Raw genomic sequence first — 24,818 nt, forward strand, 5'->3', positions numbered from 1 at the left:
TTTTTATGCTGTCCTTAAATGTTTTTAATCAAATGTATTCTGATTTTAATAAACATGACAACTTCAGTGTCTGAGTCCTCTCTCTGTTGTATATTTATATTACTAAAGCAGCACCAGCCAGACGATGGCTATCATCATGAGAATTACAGCCAGAACACAGATGCTAATGAAGACGATATCGCTCAGGTCATAAGGCTCTGCCTCCGGACCCTCTGGACTGCCATCGCTTTCATTGTCAGCTTGCTGGGCCAGCTCCTCTCGGCGACGCTCGTCTGCTGAAATGATAGACACTGATGCGATCTTTCTCAGGGCATCACACTGCACTTTATATTCTTGGATATTCTGCTGCTTCCCATCAGAGAAATCGATGTAGAGTTTGTTTACCAGCACAGTAATGTTCCGATGTTTCTGTAAGGGATCAGGAGTTGAATTATTTATACAGGCAAGTCACAAATCATTTGGCTATTACTGTGCAACAGTGAGTCATACGAGACTGGCTCGTCACCTGGCTAGCGGTGCCGCAGTTAACAAACTGAGCAAGTATCTTGTATGATGTGGCTGTCAGCTGGGCTGCACAAGTTGGGTTCCCCAGGTAGATACGCTCACGGTCCAGCTGAGGTAAGGACTGCTGCGCTATCAAAATGGTGAATTCTGATCTTGTGCAGCTAATGTTAACTGGTACCACTTGTGGGAAGAAAAATACATTTAATTCTTTCTTTTTGAAGAACATAATATGAAAGAAAGGATTCTTTACTCAAATATAATACTTTAATTTAAAGCACTTGCTTAGCATAGCTTCTTCAGTTCAGACTTAAATGACTCAATTCAATGACTTAATTTTTACCTCCAAGATAAGAGGCAGTGAACCCTCGATGAGCTTCGTTTCTGTCTGTGTTGAGTACCACCAGCAACTTGTTGCCCTTTGAGATGAGGGAGGATGGTTTCTCTCTGCCACACCAGCGTCCCAGTAGGGTGTCCGTCTGGCTGTCTCCATCATAAACTGCAACAGAGTCGTAGTCACAGTCGCCTGACAGACTGTTGCGGTCTTCCAAGTCCATGACAGGGAAGAGCAGTTTGATGCGGTATCCTGCTGCGAGAGAGATGCTCCAGTGGCAGTTGATGTTGTTTGGGTAGATGTTAGGGAAATGGGGACTGCTAAAGTGCCCGCTTACAGCTGACAGGACCTGCTGGCATTCACCTGAGAGTAAAGTTGGTCGTATTAGTAAAACTTTATCACCTTATGACAGTTCTGCTCTGTGTTGCTGCTTCCACTGTGTTTGGTAAAGTCAGTCACTCAGTGTATGTATGTATATAACAAGAATATAATTAAAGTCTCCTCATAGAGAATTGAATTATGGTTCCAGAGCAATTAGATATGGAATACGGCTGAATTGACGTAAGTGTAGACCTCCTCATGGTCCTTCAGAGATGCATGTGCTTTTCGTTTTTCACCGGCTCACAGAAAAAAAACTAAATTGTTCCTCTTTGGGAAATACATTTCTAAAAGCCAAGCAAAACGAAAACACAAAAGCAAGCAATGTAATGATGCTCCCCTCATGTAAAAGTTTTAGAGAATAAAAAGGTTTTCAGAGTACCAGAACCAAAGTTATTCCTGAGCCACGGGGCAGCTGCTCTATAATGCTCTGCTACATTTAGTTTTTAACCTGGTCTTTGGATCAAAGAGCAGATGCGAAGCTAAATAATAAGGCGCCAACCCATGTACACCTTTAAAAAACCAAATGTAAAATCAATTCTAAAAGACAGGTTGGAGTGAGGCCAAGAACAGGAGTGATATGTTCATGCTTCTTCTTGCCTGAAAGAAGATGTGCTGCAGAATTTTGCACCATCTGTAGGCGACTTCATAATGATTTATTGATTCCCAGGTAAAGGGAATTGCAGTCGTCAAAGTGAAGCTTAATAAAGACATGAATTATTTGCTCATAATCAGAGGGGGTTAGATAGCATTTGCCAAGAAAGATCATCCTTGTAACCGAGCTGCTTGTGAGTCCAACATAATTCTCCAGGCGAGGTGATAGGATCCCGTGATCCACATGATGTGTGTCAAAGGGGGTCAGATATACGCAACCCCCTACATGCTGCATCATCAATCATTCCTACCTGAGTAATAGAAGGCCTTGAAACCACGCCCACCAATGTTGAAGTCAGACTTGAAGACTACCAGAAGGTGGTTGGAGGAAGTGACTATGTGTGGGGGGGTTTCTGCCCCGCAATATTTCCCCAGGTGGTGGTGGGTGACTGTTGGGCCGTCAAACAGGGCGATAAAGTCAAAATTACATCCCTCATTGTTTTCCAGTTGGAAGTCCAAGAAGACCAGCGTGACCACACTGTTGTTGGACACGTGGATAATCCAGGAGCAGTCAGCATTGTTGCTATACTCCCGAGGGTAGCCTGGACTGGAGATCACGCCTGATAGGCCAGTTAACACTCCACCACACACATCTAAGGTAGACAGAAGTCAAACATTTATCTATTTTACAATTGACTTTATGATAGTGAACATGCACAACAACCACTAGGGAATGTTATAAAGAGGTGAAATTGACTTTTATTTTGTCAGTAATCTTGAAAACATGCCAGCGTGCCACCATGTTGACCTTAGAGCTAAAAGTAAGGAGGCTAAACTAAGTCTTTCTGTGATACTTGTAGGCCAAGGTCGATCCTTTGGCATCAATTATAACGAGTCACCTTTTCTGTAGCCGACGCTGAAGCCCCTGTAGGCCACATGGCGGTCTGAGTGGAAGATGACAGACATGACATTCCAGGAAGAGGTGAACTGTGGTGGGGAGATGTCGCCGCAAAATATCCCAAGGAGGTTTCCCTCATCCTCTGATATGCCATTGTAGATCTTGATGTAGTCATAGGCACAGCTGGCGTGGTACTCGAGCTCAAAGTGGTAAAAGGTGAGGAGGATGGAGGAACCCTCTGCCACCACAATTAGCCAGGAACAGTCAATGTCGTAGGGATACAGGCCTGGGAAGTTTGGACTTGACATATTGCCAGATGGAGCAGAGAGGATTCCTCCGCACTTGACACCTTTTATAAACACAAACATTTATTGTCATCGCAAAGTAAAAAAGATACAGCGTAAAGGTTATGGATTTCAGTTTCAGTTTTCAGTTTTAGTATTTATCTGACAATTTTCTAGCCATTCGGAACAGTTTCTGACTGTGTATTTCATTGATGACATCGAGCAGGTTTAACTCTGTGTGTGTGTGGTTTTTTTTTTTTACAGATAGCTACTGAGAAAAAGCAATTCCATCAAATTTAAGATGCCCTCTATCAATATATAAAATTGTAACTCACCTCTTTTAGGATCAGCCTCGTCAACAAACAGCATGAAATGAATCAGTAGAGCCACCCTGAGACTCATGCTGTTGTTGTTGATTCGCCGTTGGTCACGCCTCAGCCAGAATACCAACATAGGAGGTTTCCGAGCGCACGGCCGCTCAGCAGTGGCGCCTGTGGAGGAAAATTCACCCAATGCTCAAAAGAGGAACCTGATGCCTATCTGGGCCACACTTTGCCCTCTTTGCTAAATTTTAATGACTGATATCCAATGAGCACGAGTGGCTTGTCAGGACACTGTTTGGAGAGATGCTATGTATTTTTAATGATGGTCTCTCTCTCTTCCTCACTCTCTCTCTCTCTCACACACACACAAGCACACACTGAAAATCGTTTGCTAGCCCCGTTGATAAAAGAGGCAAGGGGAAAGAGCGGATGATCGCATTTGTCACTGATATAAATTGCTTCATTACAAGATCCTGAGGGACAGGACATTTCAGAACGATTGATGTTCTAGAGTAAGGGGTGCTGTGTATAGGCTTCGGTTTTCTTGTGTTAAAGCAGCTCACAAAGACGTTAACATTTTGACTGTGAATGGGAATGCATGCAAATGAACAAATGCACAGCTGTGTCAGATGTCCGACAATCTCATTTATTTGAAACATATAAGCACATAATGCATAAAGTTCTCTCTTGAACCTGGGAACTATGGTAAAACAAAAAACATTAGATGAGTTAAATATTAACATGAGATGCCAATGAATTTTAAAATGAAGCCATTCATTTGATCTTGAGTCACACATATATTTTGTTGACATGATATATACTCTCTCTACTGAAATAATAGCTTGACATTTGGATCACATGCGTTTTCTTTTTTTGCCAACAGCTGGATGAGAAGGTGAATAACGAAATAATCATTTAAGATGGTGACAGCTGCAGCTGCAGCTTTAATTGAAGATACATTTTGTTTTGGTATAAGCTTGTATGCCACATTTAATTCTGGTATGTACTTTAAATTAAGTCAGCGTCATTTGTCTATACTTATTCAACACTTCATAAGATGCAGAAACATAAATCTTTATATAATGACTGGTGGAACGACACTTCAGTTGGACTTTTAGGAGTGAAAGCAGCACCTTTGTCAGTTAGTTTTTCCAGCAGAGCGTTGGTTGTCCTCTGCAGCAGATGGTGTTTTCCCTCACGTCTGTGTTTATTGTTGCTTGGTGCATGACATGCTATTTTACAATCCTAGAGCAGGACACTAAATCTTACACTCATGAAACATTTTATGATGAAATTATGTGCAGCATTTCTCAATGCTGAACTGTGTCTATCAATGAAAACTGCTAAATGTAAACTGGGTGCTTTTGACATGGGGTGCAAGAATGCAAATACGTTTGTACTTTTTGAAGAAAACCATAATAAACTAACGTGAGAAGACAAAACGCAACAAACTGCAGTTAGATTACGGTATAAAGCACCAGGATTACCGGTAACAGCCAAGTAAGAGCAGAGTCCATCTTCTTATAACACTTAAATTACGCTTCGCCTTAAAGTGAATATATCAAGACCACAGTAATATTATACCTAAGGCTGGATGCACTGGTGGAAATTTTATAAACAAGGATAGCGATCAAACTTGTCCTTGTAAGGGTTATTAAAAACTACACACACACACAGAATATCTGAATACAAAGCATCTGCAATGGCAGAAGCAAGGTGGGTAAGTCTCTGTTTAGCTTTTATAGGGTTGTGTTACAGGGACTGGTTGCTTCAAGCCTGAGGAGTCATCATCATTAACCATTTCGCTTTGGCCCGATGGAATGATTTATCATCAATTGTAATCATTTTATCATTATATTATATGGGCGTGATTGAGTCCCCTCTGAGTGTGTGATTGGAAATGTGGGGTTTGCCCAGAAAGAAACAAGTCATTCCGGTTTCACAATAATGAAATATACATTTACAAGTAAACTAAAATTAAATGGCCAGTCACGTTACATGAATCATTCCTCCTGGCCTGGCAGTCCTGCAGGTGAGCAGCACAGACAAATGTAGACAGCAATAATCCAGAGGCAGGGGAATGGATAACCGTCAAGTAGATAAAATGTCTGAGGAAGAGCCCATTTTTCAAACAAATGTTTGTTATTCCACCAGGTCTGTGTAGGTGGGGCTTTTAGGGCAAATAGCCCCTGACTAAAGTTAGTACCTGGAAAGGCCTACTAGATGGTGCTGTGGCACTGTGAAAACTCAGTGAGCAGCGACAGCGCCGAGGTAAAGGAAATAAGAAATTAAGAATGTGATGAAAATCAGTCAAGTGATTTTCAAATATCAGTTTGTGGAACTGAAATGAACCACGTCACCTTTGAATTCAGATTCTGTCCTCTGTAAGCGTGTTGCTGTCGGCCAGTGGGCAAAGCTGAAATGTGTTCCAGAAAGATATTGTTTGTCTATTGGTATGTAAATACTAGAAATGAGAGGTTGAAAGTGTTGTACAATTCCAGCAGAATGAAGGGGAACTTCAGGCAATTGCATGATGTCGGACCAAAAACTACACAAAAACATTTTGTTAAACTTTGTATGTTTAAAAAAAAAAGTCCTAAATAAATTGAGTGTTGCCGCTGTTGTGACATCTGACACCGTGTGATCCATACGGCAGCAAAGGAAATGATGTGAATGTTGATAAAACTTTAATAAAATGTGCTCTTTTTTTTTTTTTTTTACAAATCATCTTCCTCCACATCGAGACAGATTATGTTCGGTTGTGCTGCGAGTATAGCAGGAGTGTTCGTCACTTTGATGAATGTTTGCTGAAGCCCATGACAGTCTGGGGATATGAGGCGAATTTTTAAGCATCACAACACAATAAAAAGTTAATGCTTCTGACACAGCCTGCAGACCATGCCGTTTTCAGTATGTATCCAGGGGCTATATGATGACTCAGTTAGCATGATTTGTCTTTTATAGAGGTACAGCATGTCTGCAGAAAGAGCGCAATGATAATCCAGAATCAGGCCATGCTACATGTACACCAGTTAATATATATCTGCAGCCAGTTAGATTTTTGACTCCAGTTTCTCCTATTTCTCTAAATACCATTTTTCCAATAACACTGTATTGCATTCAACATTAATCAAGCATCTATAGCATGGGCAGGACTTTTTATGCAGGAGTGGAGCGGCCAAACAGTAGAGAGGAATCATTGCTTCAACCTTGTACCACGCTTTCCCTGCTGGTTCTCACATGCAACCACAAATGTTATTTTTTTCTCAGAGGCAGTGTTTTTTGTTCACATTTTCCACCTTCTCCCTCAACCAAGGACAATATTGATATGTCTTTGTGTCTCCATTTCAAGGAGCTCACAGATTGGATTATGGGGCATAATGAGCTAAGCCTCCCTCTGTAGTTATGAAAGCAGTGCAATCTGTTATTCAGGTTAAACAGAATGGAGGAGGGATGGACTCTCCTCTGCAGCTACTATTTCTGCTACCTTCGCTCCGCTACAGTAGAAGAGTCGGGTTTTTTATGCTCCTGGTTGTTTCAGTACTTTTTATACGCATATTTCTTTTGCATGTAGAAAGTAACAAAGACAATTGTCATACTCGTCATTGTCGTCTACCTCTTATCCAGATCCGGGGAGAAATATAAAATAAAAATGACAATGTATAATTGAGCAGGAATGATTCCAAATATTTTTTGTTTTTCAAACATACTGTGCCATACTAATTAGTTATCGCAGTCATAAATTCTCTCCAGGATTTGTATTTGTACATTTTAAGTTGAAGCAAATGCAATAGAAAAACACTATTTTGAGAATGCACAATCTAAAAATGAAAAGAATATATAGTACATCTAAAATATGAAGGTTTTATTGACAATTAAGTGGTATGGGATATACTAAAACTAAAAGAAAGTACATTATTATAAGATGAAACAGAAACTTCACTGATTCCATTACTAGAACAATTCAGTATTCATAATCTCTTGGAAATTAAATTTCTCCAACACCTGTTCTCTGACTTTAAACCAAATAGCTTCTACCTAAACCTAAATACTGCCTGCGAACCAATATGTGATAGTTGAAATCTGCAGATCAATTTAGAATTTTGAACACAAACACAAATTTAATCCCTGTTTAATCCCTGAAAAATACAGAGCCACCTTTTCCAAGTAGTAGCAAAAATGTTTATTGTTAATTTAGTCTGTAGTGGAGGCAGATAGAAATGGTTCCAGGCTGCCAGTCTGGCCAGCCCATCAATCAGCCTTTATTTTCCCTGTGGCCAATAAAACTGCACGTTAAAATCGAGGTTTGTTCATAAACTCTATACCCAAATGGTGGACTTATTATGCTAATGGTTAGAACTTGCATTAGGATGGCTTTGTGGGAGAAATTATTTTGTTATTGGTCATCCAATCAAATGCCTCAAAGATGTGCTTCAAGTGTTGTTTTCCTTTCTTCACTATGGGGCAATGGCTGCATCTCCCAAATAATCCCATGCACTAAATAAAGATATGAAACATGTTGTTGTTGTTTTTGTTTTTGCTTCCAGGCAGTCTATGCACACAATGGTTTATTCTAAACTGATGTTTTATGTGTTAAAATCTGTATTAGTGAGCACTTTTTCATTGGCAGGGTAATCCATCCAGCTGACAGGTGTGGTCCTCCAGCTGCTGATTAAACAAAATGATTATTGCACAGATGGGCCTTAAACTGGTCACAATCAAAGGCTACTCTAAAATGTGTGGCTCCATCATCTGAAGTACTGCTCCTGCTACATCCGCAGTTCAATGGATAATAAATGTCTTTTATCAAGAGAAAACAGCTGATTATAGAATGGCCTTTTCGGGGATCGTTCCAAATCACACCTTTGTCCTGAGCCAAAGTCTTGTTTTAGTCCAGTCCTTATAGTGGTGCATGTTAGCGAAGTAATGATTTGGGTTTTGTATTAATTCCCACCATACGTCCACTATCTTTCTGCCATTTGTGAATAGTTTCTCTTTTTAATAATTGTTTTGGTTTTTTTTTTGGGGGGGGGGGGGTGGGGGCTGTTACACCTGATCTATAATACAGATTTAGATTGTAAATGTGATCGCTGACTGTCACGCAGATGCTTTGCGTAATGATTTTTGCTGTAGTCCTGACTTTATGGGATGCTGAGCATGGCTAATCACTTTACTTTTTGTCGTCTTCTCATAATAATTACACACAAACTGCTGACCTCTTGTTGCTTTGGCCGCTCTCGTATCTAATCATAAACTCCATTTGATGACGGCCGCATGGTAGCTTATCAATAACTCATAACCTTTCACAGAAGACCATCCATGAATTTTAATATGCTCGGGTTAATACTTCTGCTGCATGCCTGGTGTGTCAGATCAGAACAAAACTGTGGTCTCACTGAAATAAATAATGAGGCTGTGGCTTTCACACGGTGCCAAACTCGACATTCTGCAGCTGCGTATGAAACAGACTGATGAGTTTAAAAAGGTTGCGGCCGTTTCTTTGCGGCTTGTTTTCTATTTGCTTACTTCAAACCAGGTCCCCATTAGAGGGAAATTGCATGATGGCTTGAAACATGACTAGCAGAGAGCACATTAACATATTTATTTCCGCTGTAATATTGGCTTCCAGGGGAAGCGCAGCATGGCTGTTGTCAGACATGGCAGGCAGGCTGTAACATTTTATCCACATCCTTTCCATTGAGCTCAGCATTAGAGAAAGTAAATGGCAAGCAATATATTAATGCCTCGACTACAGAAGATTACACACACATATACGTCGCCATAGCTGGATTTGATGTCAGCGTTGAGGTGTGATCTCTGCTGCTTTGTGCATTGGTGCATTTCTTGGCGGTGATGAGTTCCACTCTGCCACTGGGTTCTCTGAGATCTGTCAAAAAGAATTATTGCTTTTCAATTCCGTTTCCACCAAAGCCGAAACACAAGTTTGCTGATATCCTGCCGAAATGTATTTCCAAGCATTTAATGCTCAGACAAGTGCTTCAGCATGTGCTCTTTGTTTAGTAATCAGTAATTGAAATATTAATGAGTTCAGCTTTGCTAATTGTGCCAATTATTTCAAAAGGAACAGCCTGAAATGTGCTTTCATCAGTCAGGGTTTTTGCATAATGATGATAACAACATATATAACACGTTGCAAGTTTTTATACATGTCAGCATTTTTCATTAATCAGTCACAGCAGTGCTGCAGTGTAAATACTGCAGGAACTCAGGAGGGAGAGTACAGAGCACCCTTCAATTACGAGGTACGGGAACTCTGTCCCCGTGGCGTGATGTGCTGGTGCCTGATTCGGGGTGGACCCCGCCTTTCGCCTATAGCAAGCTGGGATAGGCTCCAGCAACTCCTGTGACCCCGAAAAGCGGAAGGAAATGGATGGATGGAAATCTGATTGATAGTTACACACACTGCCTTGGACATTCACAGAGGCATTGACTCTTTCAGTGCCAGCCATTTTCAGCTCAGCTATATGCTGAGCGCCCCCGTTTTCGCCCATGTTACCCGATGTTCCAATCCCCACAGAATATTCTTTATTATGACTAAGCAAACACCGAATATCAAACGAAAGATCAAAGTATCTTCTTTCATCAGGTAAAAGAAAAGTGTGTTCCTACCATTTTCCGTTCTGGAGTTTTTGGCCGTTGAAGAGAGGCAAATTTCAATGTCAGGGTTAGGAGTGAATGTTTGGGTTATAAAAAAAACTTATTTGGACGTTATTTGCATTGAAAGAGTTAATAATGAATGGTTGGAGAGGAAGATAGCACGTAATCGTTGACACAAGCAGCTCAGCTATTGATCAATATATTGAAAACATTTGAATCATGGTGTTATTTTCACAACCACTTTTGAGGTGGAAGTCTAATCTTTTATTTTGACTGAATTGCTGCATAACTCGACCACCTCATTATTAAAAATTACATGCACAAGGGCCTTTTCTTCTTCTAGAATTTATAATTCAGGAACAAAAGAGGAACATTTGCGGCATTGTTTTAGAATGCACGCAATGTGTACAGTGGAAGGAGGTTGCAGTGTTTCTTTCCATGGCTGTGATTGTTCCTAAACTGTGATGAAAAATACAACAAAAAGTTTCCCGAAACCTTAAATGCTAATGGATCATTAAATCAGAAAATGCTCAGATTTGTTTCTAGGGAGCACGATTCTTCCTGTAATTTGTGGAACATAGCCAAAATACACTTTTGGGGAAACATTGCTTAGTGCCATGTCTATTCTGTGTTCTCTGCAAATATCATCAACATACCAGTATGCACAGTACACAGCAAAGTGAAAGCCTGTGAGTCAACAGTTGAGATGGAAAACCTCATTGTGACGTGAACAGAACTGAAAGGAGTTTTGACTAATTGGATTATTGGAGCCTGAAACAACACGGCCGACAACACGGTCTTTCAGTTAATTGAGGTCTTGCGCTACCACGAGGACTCATCTCAGTCCGCAGTTTTTCCACCCTGCTGCTGGCCATTTTGGCCTCGGTGCTTCCTGACAGATGGCCGAGCGTACTGGTAATTTCCCAGACCGTGGGTGGCACCAGCTGTATGTACAGACTGGGGCACATGCAACATAGAATATACCCCTCATTCAACATTCACACTGTATTTAGTTCCAAATACTGTAAAGAATCGTGCGTTACGCCACAATATGAAAACCAGATGAAAGGCTCTGTCGATGAGGGACCATGTGGGTATTTGATATAATGCAGCTGTAATCTAACAAAAACAAGATGGCACAAAATAAAGAGCTGCCTGTTTCTGCAAGATACAGCTTTGTTCATCAAGCAAGGTACCATATGTTCGATCCTAAAGAAAACATTCATGTATGGGACACTGCTTTTAAGCCCCCTTGAGGAATAATTCACATTGAATGGACAAACAGGTTGGAGATAATCAACCCCTAATTGCGAACCAATGAAAATAGTTAGCGGGAGTCATTTTGGAAATGATGCCATGCAGTATACAGTATCCTAGTCAGGAGGACAACACCCATGAACGAGGCAGAAGGTTAACAGTTATTGGCTGGTTGCACTCCTAGGATGCAGGATGACCAATTACTGTGATTAATTAGTGTATAATTAAATAGTTCTCCCCTAAAGATTGGCAGTAATCTTTTCAGTGTGATAAAACAGTTGGCGGAGGATGCTTATTCGTCCTCGGATTTTATTACTCCTGTGTTGTCTCTATCTGTGTTGTGGGTGGATCATCAAGTCCTCTCATAAGTCATTATCATTACTTGCATACAGACTAGTGGGGGTGTGTTTGTATATTTCTGTGTGTGCTCCCTCATCTATCAGGAGGCTGCCCTTATGTGATGGCTGCTGAAGCTCCATTAGTACCCACAGCCCTGATTGATGTTACACAATACCGTGTTGGAAGGCAAGGATTGTTGTTCTGAAACAGCGGCACGCATATTACATCACTCGCTCTCAGCAGAAAAGGGAAATTGCTGTGCTGATGTTGTGAGGTTCCGATTTGCTCAGCAAATGTATGTTTTTTTTTTTTTCCCCAAGAACTTCTCTGCAGATGTCTGTGAATAAGAATAGTGTCTTAAAAGAAAAGGTGGGTTTAGGTGATGCTGTGTTTCTTGAATAAACATGAAGAGCTCTTCAAGCGGAACTAAATTCTGAAACCCGATTTACAAGCAATCTTGATTGAGTCAGATGATTCAAAGTTGCAGCGTTGTGGCGTATCAGAATCAGAATACTTTATTGATCCCAGTGGGAAATTCGGCACATGCGCACTAACATGCTGCGATGCGTGAACTGTTGAAATGCTTCAAAACTGCTTCACGACAAATATGCACAGGCCTGCTATGGTCAGTCACGATTCAGTCATTAATTCAACATGTGAACGGGAACTACGTAAACATGGATTGTTTTTTTTCTTCTAGTAAAATAAAACTGTACACCTGAAAGCAAATATCCATCCATGTTCTTCAGCTTTTCCACTTTGCAGGTCACGGGAGTTGCTGGAGCCTCTCCCACATTGCTATGAGCAAGAGGTGGGGTACACCCCGAATGCGTCACCAGTGAGTCGCAGGGCTAAAAGCAAATATCAGAACGAAAATGTCTAGCTTGTATGTAATGTTAAAATGAAAAGCCTTGAAAGCTTTGACTGTTCTTGACAAATCCATGTTTTTGTAAGAAAAAAAAGCTAAAAACATTTACCGTAGTTTCAGAACATTTGTGCTAAAATCAATGTTATCCATGATCCATGTTGTTTGTGGTGATTTTCCAATTCTTGGCAATAGCAAATCACAAATTACTCAGGAGTAAAGTCAATTATCATTTCAAGCCAAGAACATCAAGCATCTTTATTTGCTGATGACATTTGGCTATGTATTTTGATTAAGAAAAAATAAATGCATGAGCTACTATATTATGTTTGTTTACTTTGCAGCATTTTCAAGTTATGACACACTGTGAATTGGTTGGTTTACGAGATCAGACACAGATACGATCTCCCTGATCAAACCATACAAATACACATACGATCAGCCTCTTCATAGGTTAGGTATTTATTTTTTTAGGTTAGGTATTTATTTATTTCAGAGTATTGTCTGTTCCATTAAAATAGAAACTTCAAAGGTGAAAAGCTGAGCTAGGTATTGCATTTTTTTGTCTGCACATTAGTGGGAGGTATTGACAACATGAGCACCAGGGCCATTTGCCAAGACATCCTTGCTGCCAGACAATGAGGAAGACTGCAGGCTCTGCATCCTGATGATGAGTGCACGGGCGCTTTGATTTTCTTCCATTTGAAACAGAGATTTAAAGCTTGTACAGTCAAAAAGAAGACACCTGAATCATTTACTTTTGCATTTGTTTTGTGCCAGTTTTGTTTTGGTTTTTTTTCCTTCCGCATGGCTCTTTTTTGCTGTTATCAAGGTCATAAATGGAGCTGAGTACAGTTATCTCCTTGTCTGAAGAGCTTTGTGGAGAATTATTTGCCTGAAGTGTAGGCTGTTGATGATGATTAAGATGATATTTGAGTTTTTTGTTTTTTGTAAATGCCGACATGCAAATACAGCAAAAAAGGGATGGCATACTATAGAAGATACAAACTGTCAGACTTAACCACCTTCCCACACACAAATGAGTCTGTTTTACTGTTAAATTCATGAAGATTTTTCATACATTGTTTGGCATATTTATTTGCCAGCTGTACGTATGCATGCGCGTATATGTACAATGGCATGACAAAATGCTGTGATTGCTTTGCTGCATATTGAATGTACCATTTTTGTATTCGAAAGCTGCACATTATTATACCGGTTTCCACACATTAACCTTTCCAGACTTCTTTCCTTACCGTGCCTTGACTATGATTAATATGCCTTTGCCCTTGTGTGATAAAAATCTCACAAATCTTCTTCCTTGCCTACACATAACTCCAGTCACCTTATTATTTCTGAAAGGTTGTTTGGTCACTGAGTTTGAATTATTCCATTCCCTGCTCTACGTCTTATGTACCATGTGTCCCTTCCTCATTCAGATTTCTTTTCTTTCTTTCTTCCAGGAATGGAATATGGAAATGCATCATGTGTGGATGATGTTTCAGTATATTGTATAACCATGTCATCAGCCTCCTGTGGTAACTTGTGCAGACGTCCTTGGTTTGTCAGTGTTTTCTCAGCTGTTCCTTTGTGGGTAAATTGTGCTTTGTGACACCAGGAAGAATTGGACCAGAAACCACAGTCAATGGCTCAAAAAAAGTGAACATATTGGTGTCATGAACCTGATTTATGTCTCACAACCCCATTCTTACACCCCAGCTTGCCTTTTTAGTGAGCGATTTAACATAAATTCACAGCAGATGCTGCTTTGGTCATTGGCTAAGGAGTCGATGCGTGTAGGTCCATGAAGCACAAAACCGGCACCATTCCCCATTCTTGTATTGTAAATACAGTTTATACAATGGAATGAATTAAGTAACCATGTCTTAATTTTACCTGTCAATATTTTTTTCTAAGGTTCCTGCCCTTTCTGGGGCATTGCCTCCAAACCAAATTGTTTCATCTAAGAATGAAATCCTTGACAAATAAGTCATATTTATTTTAAGTAAAGCTACAGTTAATTTCTACTGAAGAAATGTGAGTATAACTAAAATGAATTCATTTTGTAAAGACATTGAGATAACAAGTATATATATACCGGTATATATTTTTTAAATTATATTGCCGATTGTTGCAAATGCCATACGTTTGGTGCTTTTAATCATAATCAAGTTGTAATCAGGGTTTGGCTTTAATAAGTGTTTCACTTCAGCCAATACCCTTTCAGTCATTGTTCTGTTGTTTCATTTTTGTTTTATTTCTTTATTTCTTTTTTGAGTTAAGATACTGATTGAAATAAAATTACTGCTACTACTACTATTAATTGCCAATATTTATTGAATCTTCAAGCAAAATTTATTTCTTAAGACCAATTTTGGCTTTGTAGTTACAGTCGGTTTGTTCCATTCATTGTGTTAATTGTAATAAAGCTCAGCCGACATCACAGCTGTCTGATTGACACTCGGGTGTTTTTCAGTTTTATCTGATTTGACATGTTCGGTACAATTTGTGTGGAGTTATAGCTAATGAAAAATGTACGTGGGTCAATGTGTGCATGACCCACGTACAGAGAGCAGCGGTCCCGGAAGTACAGGAACTGACTGCAGGGATAAACAGCAGAAGCTATTGGTGAAATCAAAGGGTCCCCATGTGACTCCTGTTTCCAGTGTTGTTTGTGTCCTCATTCTTTTCCTTCAATTGCTACTTTGTCAACCTTGAAGATATCCACACAGGCTGCCTGGGCATTTGTTTTGTCAAGATGCCATTACAATAAATATGAATAATTGACACATCTCAAGTCTTATAAAATATTCATCTAAATTTGTCAACTGGATTTGTTATTTACGCTCGACAAACATGGAACCTCTGGAATAAACTATTAGTAGTAGTAAATAATTGACAAATGATATTTTATACATGAAAGCATCTTTTATTTATTAATTTCTGTGTTTTCCTACATGATAAGAATAGTCTCAGGCTTGTTGCTTGCCACTACCACATTTCCTTCATCTGAGTGACTAAACATTATTTTTCTGCATCCATCATGTATTTGTTTGATACAAATTTTAATTAAACATGAATCTTTTTTTTTTTTTGACTTCAAATTAAGTTTGGTACAAACAGAGCAGACACTTTCTCAAACATTATCTTTCTAACATTTTTATAATATCTGGCCTTGCAGTAAGAACAAACATGAAAAATCCCTGGAAAGACATTATTTTCAAGGAGAAGTTGTCCGTGACGGAGGTAACCTCGTCGCATTTTGGCTCATGCATATAGCATATTACACTCGGACAAATGGTTCTGTGCATTCAATTGAGTTAAAAGCCAAGGCTGACCAAATGGACCTATTTACCTTAGAGATGATGATGATTAAAAGACATCCATTACAGCCTATATCATGTTTTCAGCAGTGGCAGATCTGAAATATGAGGATATAAAAAACGAGAGGAGGAAGATAGCTATTGTCTGTTGGCATTTCTCTAGGGAGCACATTTTGTTCTGCTTGGCGACTTGCCCAGTGTCTCTTCTAGAAATATCCAACTCATATTTGTTATTTTCAAACATCCACAATCATGACTACTAATTTTTTGTCATTAAAAAAAAAAAAATAGGCAACGCACTTAATCAAGAAATGATATTGAGGCACACTAATCAGAATATAATAATTATTTTCAGCTCTTGTGATGTTGCCGTTTTCCCAGATTTCCCAGTTACATTTGTTCCAATTTTATTATCCTAGATGCAAGAGGCAAACAAATATCCTGGAATCATTCAGTCAGAAAAATAGGATTTGATGACAGTTGGCTGCTTGGCATATTTTTTTTTGATTACCTTTTCTACAAACTATCTGTCCTGTTTTCTCAGAAGGGCACCTTGTACTCATAAATTACCGGTGTGTGTATTGCAGGTCTATACACACAGTGTGTGTGCCCACTCAAAAGTGGGTAGATTTGTGTGTCTTTGTCTGCCTGTTCTGTGAAGAGGCTTTTAAAAGATGTACATGCTGTGCAGACGCCCTCGCCATCCCGGCAGGATCAGCTCCTGTGGCACCTTTGTCACTATGAGTGACAGCATCGAGGGAAGAGAGGAAAAGAAGGGGAGGGTCACCTGCCCCCCCACACAGGACCACCTGTCAGAGCCAGCAGGCTCAGAAGTGATGATGTTTAAGATCAACACGGGGGCAATGGACTTCACTACATAGATGTCCACTAAAAAAAAAAGTTAGGCCTAAACGTTCAAAGTGAAGGAGGGTCATCGACTTTCATAGAGAGATTTGTTTTGGAATCTTCAGTAAGTCCTATCTTTTCTCTGGGGTTCTTTTAGTCAAGTTGCTTTTTCAACATTATTTAATTTGAATTTTGTCAGTGCCCCAAATACCCAATGTGTTAAATCACAGATTTCATATGTGTCACATTACTAGATGTGATGTCACTCAGGGTATTTCCTAGGGAGAAGGTGGTCCCCCTGCTTCCATAGGATGCCTGGTGAAGCAAGAAATTGAAAAAGGTGGAGCACAAGATTTATGGTCCATCACCTTTTATTATACCTTGTTTGCACAGGAAAAAAAAAGAAAAAGCGAGCGAGTTCATTTTATGCTTAAAGTTACAAGTGTCAGCTATACCCATTTCCTCACTTTGGTAGCTCCTCTTTTCACACTCCGTTTCAAACAAATGTGGCAGATTCCAGAATATAATCTCAGCATACTTAGTGGTTGATGTATGATGTGTTTGCACTTCAAGTCAGCAATCAACAAAAGCATTGTTGTTAACATTCTTTTATTATGTCGGGCTGTGGATTGCAGATGCCATTATGTACAAGCTGGAAATAGAAGGCTGTTAAAGCAGTCGTGCGTCACTGTGGGAGTTTCTGAGCAGTTTGCCCTGTCGTGATCTCTGTTGGCCATGCACGACTTCACTCCTGAACAAGAACAGTGAGCTGCAGCATTGTAAGAATATGCATACATATTGTGAGCTGTGCTACTGGAGACAAAAGTAGGTCATGCCCATAAAGAAATCTTAAGGGACTGCTTTGGATTTCTAAAAACTCATTTGCTGGGAATTGAATTTGTAATGATTGTAAATTAAAATGGAGCTATGAAAGTGTTCTGCTCCTGCATGATCCCCACTTTCTACAACCCCCACTGGGGCATAGAGGCGACACAGAGGGGTAGGCAAAGGCAGGACTTATGGGAATGAATGGCACCATGTGAAAATCACATTTCATTGCTTTATTAAACTTTACAGCTGCTTAATGATCCCCACAGCTGTCAGATATGATACTATTAGTTTACAATGTTTGGGGATGGACATTTGAGTTCCTAAATTTTTTTTTTAACACAGTGAACATTTAATCTGGGAAGTTGACTACAGCTGCAGGCCGGGGAAAGTCGTTACGGAAGGTTTAGCTGTTAAACTCATATGCAAACCTACTACTCCCAAGAGCTCTGTGTTGCACAGCAGACCAAACGGAATTATCGGCACAGTAGAGCAAGTTAAGTTTTATTGATTAAAAGATAAGCTATAGCTTCTCCTGCCCAGCTATGCTCAGTTTGACAAAGAGGAAAGCCCCAATGCGAGCTCTTTCTTTCTGATCTTATAAGATGACTGTAATGAATTCATTTTGTTCAGTGCAACCAATTTATTTTTTTCTTTACGATTCTTTTTTTTGATTACTCTTTTACATTTACCATGCAATTGACTAAATATTAAAAGTGTAGAGAATCACAAGAACAAAACAAACAAACAAACATATGGGGCATGGACATGTGAATATTTGGCAGAAATCAACCTGCAGCAAGTGTCACCATAGCAACCCTCACAAATGGGGTTTTAATGTTAAAATTCAAGATTCATTTCTGACCGCATTCTGGATCAGATCCACAAGACATTTTGCATGATAGTGCGTATCGGACCCCTTTATGACTGTCATTTTTGGTGAGTGGATTGAATGCATATTTTATCCATCCAGAGCTTTATGAGTTATCTTGTTAACAGACAGACAGACAAACAAACAGAAAAACAAACCAATGGCGGCGGAAGCATAACCTCCTCGAGCTGCTCATTCCCCTCCTAATGGGATTTACACCGTCCACATGGTGATCTGAATCATCATCAAAAGGTTCTAGATTGTTCTTGATATCTTTATACACCAACCATGAAAAATAAACGTGAATCGGGGTTGAGCTGATTTTTGAATCTGTAAATGGGGTTTCCAATGTTAAAGTTTTTTTTTAGAGACAAAGTAATTCACCAGATATAAGGAAATGGAGTGATACAATAAAAAAAGTAAAAGTAATTAAGAAGTTAACTCACAAAATAAGGAATGCAGAAAATTATTTTGATAAAAAACAAAATGGTGCATTAAGAAAAAGGAAATTGCATGACTAAAATGGGGTGATATCAAGGTCATTTATAATTGCGAAAGCATGTATATGACAGTGTATGTATATATTCTTCCTTTTAATGATATTTATTTATTATTGCTGTTATTGTTATCATTAATATATATATATATATTCTAACTTTCATTTTATTATTTGTTGTTATTATTAAGGAAGATGAATACTGTGTTTTCTGCGTATTCTCTCATAAAATACTTTACATTCGAAAAACGAAAGTACAAAAAAAATTATTTCACCAATTTTGAGAAAATATGTTTACGACAGGATGTCTGAATCGGCTCTGTTCTGCTTCCTCAGGCAGACAAAGAAAAACCTCTGAGGTTTGTGTGGAGGTGATAATTATTATAACCTGGTCTTCAGAGTGTATTGATTATTGGTTATCGATTGCATCCATTAGCTTGTCTAGACTTTTCTCCGTGTTCCCCTTGCCACTTCATGCATTGCTCATTTTCTTTCTTGTCCTTGTGCATCTTTCCGCTCCTGTCCTGTATTTGTACCCTCTTTTTCATTATATAAGCATTTGAAATACTCTCAAATAGTGTATAAACAAAAGAAAAAGAAAAAAATATAATAAACATTGAACGCGAGGTGGATTATCTATGATTCTTTCCAACATTTATGAACACTGGAAGACTATTTTAATTTGTTTGATTATCTTTGAATTGACAGTCATGCATAGTAATCCCAATTTATGCTAATGTGCTCTTCTCCTTCCTCTTCCTCTAAAGGCTTTAGATATTGGTGTGTGGCATTTTTAATATGTGTGGCAAGACAAAGACTGCATTATGAAATGAAAATGAGCCAGCATGATCTGTTGCACTGCTGAGTGGGTAAATACCGCGCTATGGATGCTGCTGACTGAGTGAGTGAGGGAGAGGTTAATTAACAGCAAAGCCTGGTTGTTTGGTCGCCGTCATCGACAGAGAGAGAGAGAGAGAGAGGAGAGTTCCAGATAACAGCTGGAATCTGGTCTGTTTTTTTTTTTGCTTGGCATTTGTAAAAAAGTGCTTCAAAGATTGTGGTCTTTTTTGAAGACTGGCAACCATGTTCTCTGGTGCAAACACATGCAAATGTTAGCAATTGAACCTGTTTCTGCAATTGTTTCCAGCAGTGGGAGGGGAGTGTGAGTGTGTGGCAACCGTATCCTCTGATTTGAACTGGAATTCAGAGTAATGGATGGATTCATGTGCCGTTAGCAGGAGCTAACGTGGCATTGCCAGTTTCTCCCTTGAGCCATGTGCCATGTTGTAACTTACTGGTACTTACTTACACCCCCCCCCCCCCCACCCACCCCCACACACACACACACACACACACACACACACACAATTCCTCAGGAGCCTCCACTTGCTCATTTTCGTTCATGTCGGAGTCGGACTCCGGTTCAAACATGTATGGTTGAATCTCGACAGCCATGTTTCTCCCAAAAGTAATAAACATGTTTTGAATCATGAAAGTTTTATTTTACACTTCTCCATCATCTACATTCTTTACACAGTAGGCTTTCACACTGAGCTTAAAACAAAGTGAGCAGCCATGCCCACACAGTTATAGATAATAATAACAATTATCTTTATTGTCGTGGCAGTGCTGAGATGACATTCTGGCATGCTTGGATGCTCTTTGAAACCTCTAAAATCTTGAATTTAATAGAAACTATTATGTTTGACTTGGGGGGGATGTTGGCATGAGACAAAACATGTCATATCAGAGATGTTAAGCAGAATCCCTGCTTCATTATAGTCAAGCTGAGCGAGTGCCTCGACTAGCCACCCCATGTCTCGCAAGAGTAGCGAGCTGCAGCCGAAATGACGCCAGCAGATTCCTTCTGGCACTGTAAAGATTATAATGGCTTGAGATGGTTTTCTTAAAACGAAGTGAAGCATCACTTCAACCGAATTCTTTAGTTTCAGCACACGTCTGCTTTTGTCCAAGGTATATATGGTGGAGCTTGTCGAGCAGGATTATTGTTCTTCTTCCAAATGTGTGACCCTCCTTCAGCGAATGGCGACTACTCTCTCTGCAGAGAAAGGGCACAAGTCTCAGGTGGTCCGCTATCGATCACGCTGATGGTGGCACATAATTCTGTCTTTGTCCACCGAGGAAGACGTTTCTAACAGCATGTAGGAACCGAGGGGCCTTGTAGAAACAGATATGTCGCTTTAGTACATGTTGATAGCAATTACTTCCAATCATCATGGAAGTAACGGGTAATGTATGTTAATTTGCTTTTTTTTACAACCTCATAAACATTTATCTCCTAAAAGAGGGAACGCTGCATAAAGTGACTGAATAGTAAAATGACTTTTTAACATCAGCGGAGTCATATTCATGGATTGTGTTTGTCAAGAGATACATCTTTCTCTCCACAGAGGGGAAGTGTAGATATTAAAGACTTTGACAACAAGGGAGGTTTGCATCCAAAGTAGCATCCAATAGTGATGTAATGCCATAAAAGCACAGTTTATTCTTCCTTGGGCTGCTGTTGAAAACCGTTACACTTTTAACAGGGCCTGCTAAACTTGCATTACAATTACGTGAAACATAAGCAATTAAGTTATCCAATATTTATTTTGTTTATTTCATATATATACACAAGTAAAAATATTTAATAAATATAATAAATATAAATATTGAATGCTAAAAAGATTTCCCAACATTGCAAATTCACAGAATCGGATTAAAGTTTAACACGATGCTGATGACTGATATACATCTTGCTTTCTATAGTTTAAGTTTATTCCTCTATCAAATATTTTGTAGTGGTTGTCTTATTTCCTCCAGCGTGAACTGAACTCGCCCCCCCTCCCCCCACCCCCCAATCATACATTTTCTAAAACCACTTATCCTTCATGAGGTCATCGAGGGCTGGAGCCTATCCTAGCCTGGACAGTTCACCAGTTCATCACTGGTGCACACATGGAGAGACAGATGACCTGTCACACTCCCATTCACACCTGTGTCAACTTAAAGTCACCACTTCACAAAATCCGCACGACAAGGACCTTGAATGTAATGTGAGGCAGCAATCACAACAAGTATTTATTCTTTTTAATTTTACATTGGATATGTGGGGTTGGAAATGATGTATTCTTTCTGTAAAAGGTTCCTGGAAACATTAACAGTGCTGTGGTTTACATACTCATGAATGAAAGTTTGCAGCTTGTTTGCTTGATATCAAGTGGGAGCCCCTTGATTTATTCATCTAGCCTGCAGACCTGTAATATTATATGCTGGTTGAAGTGTAACCGTTTACACGGTCCCATGCAGATGTAGTCATCGGTGAAGCTGCCCGGGGCGGGCCTGTGTTTACCATCCCAGCGATATTCATCTTTAATCAGCCAGGCAGGCCACAGATGGATTAGCATGCTACATGCCGAGCTGTGTTACACATTAACATGCCCTCCATTCGCCGGTGGAGAGGAGATGTGGGGGGGGGGGGGGATAAGGTCAGTAGTTAAATGTTATCACTAGCCACAGGAGACAGACCTGGATATGGTGGAGACATGGAGGCAGCGACCATGCTGGAGCCACATCGTTTTTCCTTCAGGCATCACTCTACCAAAACTACCTCCAGGGTAAGGACACATGAGAGAAGGTGATAAGAATCAGACCCACTTATCTTCATCCATGTCAAGAAATCAAGAAATGCGATTCACTGATGTTGAATAGAATCTTATTTTCTTCAGCACTTTGGGAAATGATAGTCAGAGGATTTAAAGCTGACATCTCTTTCTTTTTGACCTGTAAGGTTGATTGATATCAGACAAGTCACCAGAGATTGAAATGTTCAGACTGGGCTCCAATCAATCGGGATGCCTATTCCATCTTCCCTGAGAGCCGTGTTCGCGTTCCCTTCCCAGAGCAAAGCTTATAGTCTACTTCCTAAGTCAGCGTCACATTCGTAGATCCCTCTAATAAGCGCAGGTCAAATAGCTCCCATAAATCACAAAACACAGCATTTTTCCTCTGTTTTCACTGCAGCTCTGCTGTAATGGAACAAGTAGCCAAGATAAATTGTTATTACTGTTATAACAGGAAGCACTGGTGGGAGAGAAAAAAAAGTCAATTGTATAATCAGTCGTGGAGAGGGGGAAAGGGTGACATTGAAGTGTTCCTCCATTTCAGGCCATTCCTCTCATGGCTTTTCACTGCTCGCAACCCAGGTAAGGGAAACACAGGGAAATGATTCAAACTTAAAATCTCCCATCAACCTGAGCACCTATAGAAATGTTTTTTATATACAGGTATCTGACTCTTCTGGTTGACATTTACAGTTCATTTGTTTTTCTCTGCAAAGTAATCTTCATTAGCAAAACCCATTTCCTTCTTCCCGCTGCAGTTCTGAGCCTGAATAATAATGAACAGACTCTTGAAGGCAGAAGACAAAAACAACATTTGAGCTCCAACTCTTCTTTGCAGCATTCTAGAAATATTTTGGGATGCTTGTCTTTTTCGGGGCTCCAGGTAAGAGGTGTCATCGTTTACGGAGCGTGTCGTAATCACTTGCCAAAGGAGGATCCCGCTCCCGAGCTCATCCTCGCCACTCTGCCATCGCTGCAGAGCAGGGGCACATCCCCCCCCCCCCAGCTCAGTTTTGGGCTGCTTTATTTTTGTCTGTGGGACTGCTGCCTGTCAAATGAGACGCTGCTTGAAACTGCGTTTACATCAAAGCTAACGACAACGCAACTTTTCAAGCTACAAAGAAATATTCAATGGCGTCTGCCAGCCTTTGCGAGAACACGGCGACATTGTTCTGTGCAAAACAAAGTTTGTTTCCCTTGAAAACAAGCTTCAGTAATTATTGCTCTCATGTCTTTTAGAACTCAATAGATTCATGACTACATGTCAACAAACACAATGAGAGTCACACCAGCCTCAAAAGGGCACACTTATGTCAATTACAACTGTTGGCACGCCAAACAATGCTTGCTCAAGGGCACCTTGGCAGTGCTCTGGAGGTCGACTGGCCCCTCTCCAGCCACCAGTGCACACTCCATATTCCATCTGGCCTGGGATTTGAACTGGCGACTCTCCGGTTCCCAACCGGCTTCATTCCTACATGTGACTGCTGACATGCGTCATATGTGAGCTGCTCTTCCACAACATGAAGAAGGAAGTAAAAGTAAAAGTAGGCCAGCATTTTGATTACTTCTGATCAAATCTCAACAGCTCATCTTTAGCATTCCGAGCACTGCTTTGTCCACGCCCTTGAGCGACTTGATCAAATTCTCAATTAGGCTTGTTGTAAGTGTGCCCATTGACCTTGAGAAACTAAACATGGATCCTGGCTTGAATGTTAAGCTTTTCTTAGAAACTTGAGGATAAATATTTTTTAAACGCATGCAGCAAACTGGAGAAATTATACATTTCATTATATTGAACTTTATTTGGTATCATATGAATGTAAAATATGTGACAGTTGAGAAACCAACACCTTATTTGTTGGGTGTAGATTACCGCGTAATCTCAATAATGGAATGTTGGTTAGAACAAATAAATCACATCAGACATTGGTGTTTAACGTGTGTTAATAAACCCAACTGCTTGAATCTTTTTCGAAGTGTTGAACCTCGGAGGAAGTGATTAGATTGGTTATTGAACAGGTAAGATACTCAAACACTGGGGTGATTAATTCCCCAGGGAGCACCTTTCACTGAGGTATCCTCTGGTCTGGAGGATGAAAGTAATTGGACCAATTTGCACTCCATCGAATTCACTGTGTGCATTGCAGACCAAGTTGACATCAACACAATTAGTGACACATGCAAAGGGGGAAATAAACTGAAGGTTTAGAAATGGAAAGTTGTCAAACAGTAATTCTAAAACTGATCTTGTTATGGATATGTTCTGCTCGCCTGTTTTCTGTTACGCCTAGATTGCTCCACGACCTGCAGCAGGCGGGATTGGCTGACGCCCTGGACTCACCTGATCCTCATTCACTCCTCCTTCGGCCCACCGCATAAAACCTCCTCTCTACGCCCGCAACTTTGCCAGATCATCCCATCGGCGAGCTTCACATCT

The 24,818-nt window shown here is 40.0% G+C and overlaps 1 protein-coding gene across 1 annotated transcript; it reads right to left on the reverse strand.

The window, feature by feature from the left end:
* Window positions 1-102: 102 nt before the first annotated feature.
* Window positions 103-10,805, reverse strand: cdcp2 (CUB domain containing protein 2). The gene is made up of 7 exons (XM_068748848.1): window positions 10,757-10,805; window positions 3,325-3,480; window positions 2,707-3,054; window positions 2,119-2,460; window positions 845-1,198; window positions 506-684; window positions 103-408 (listed from the first exon to the last, which is right to left on the reverse strand). Exons 1-7 carry the CDS (start codon window positions 10,803-10,805, stop codon window positions 103-105), a joined length of 1,734 nt encoding a protein of 577 aa, XP_068604949.1.
* Between the last annotated feature and the right edge of the window lie 14,013 nt (window positions 10,806-24,818).

Source organism: Brachionichthys hirsutus, chromosome 15, assembly GCF_040956055.1.
Source record: "Brachionichthys hirsutus isolate HB-005 chromosome 15, CSIRO-AGI_Bhir_v1, whole genome shotgun sequence".
NCBI classification, from domain to species: Eukaryota; Metazoa; Chordata; class Actinopteri; order Lophiiformes; family Brachionichthyidae; genus Brachionichthys; species Brachionichthys hirsutus.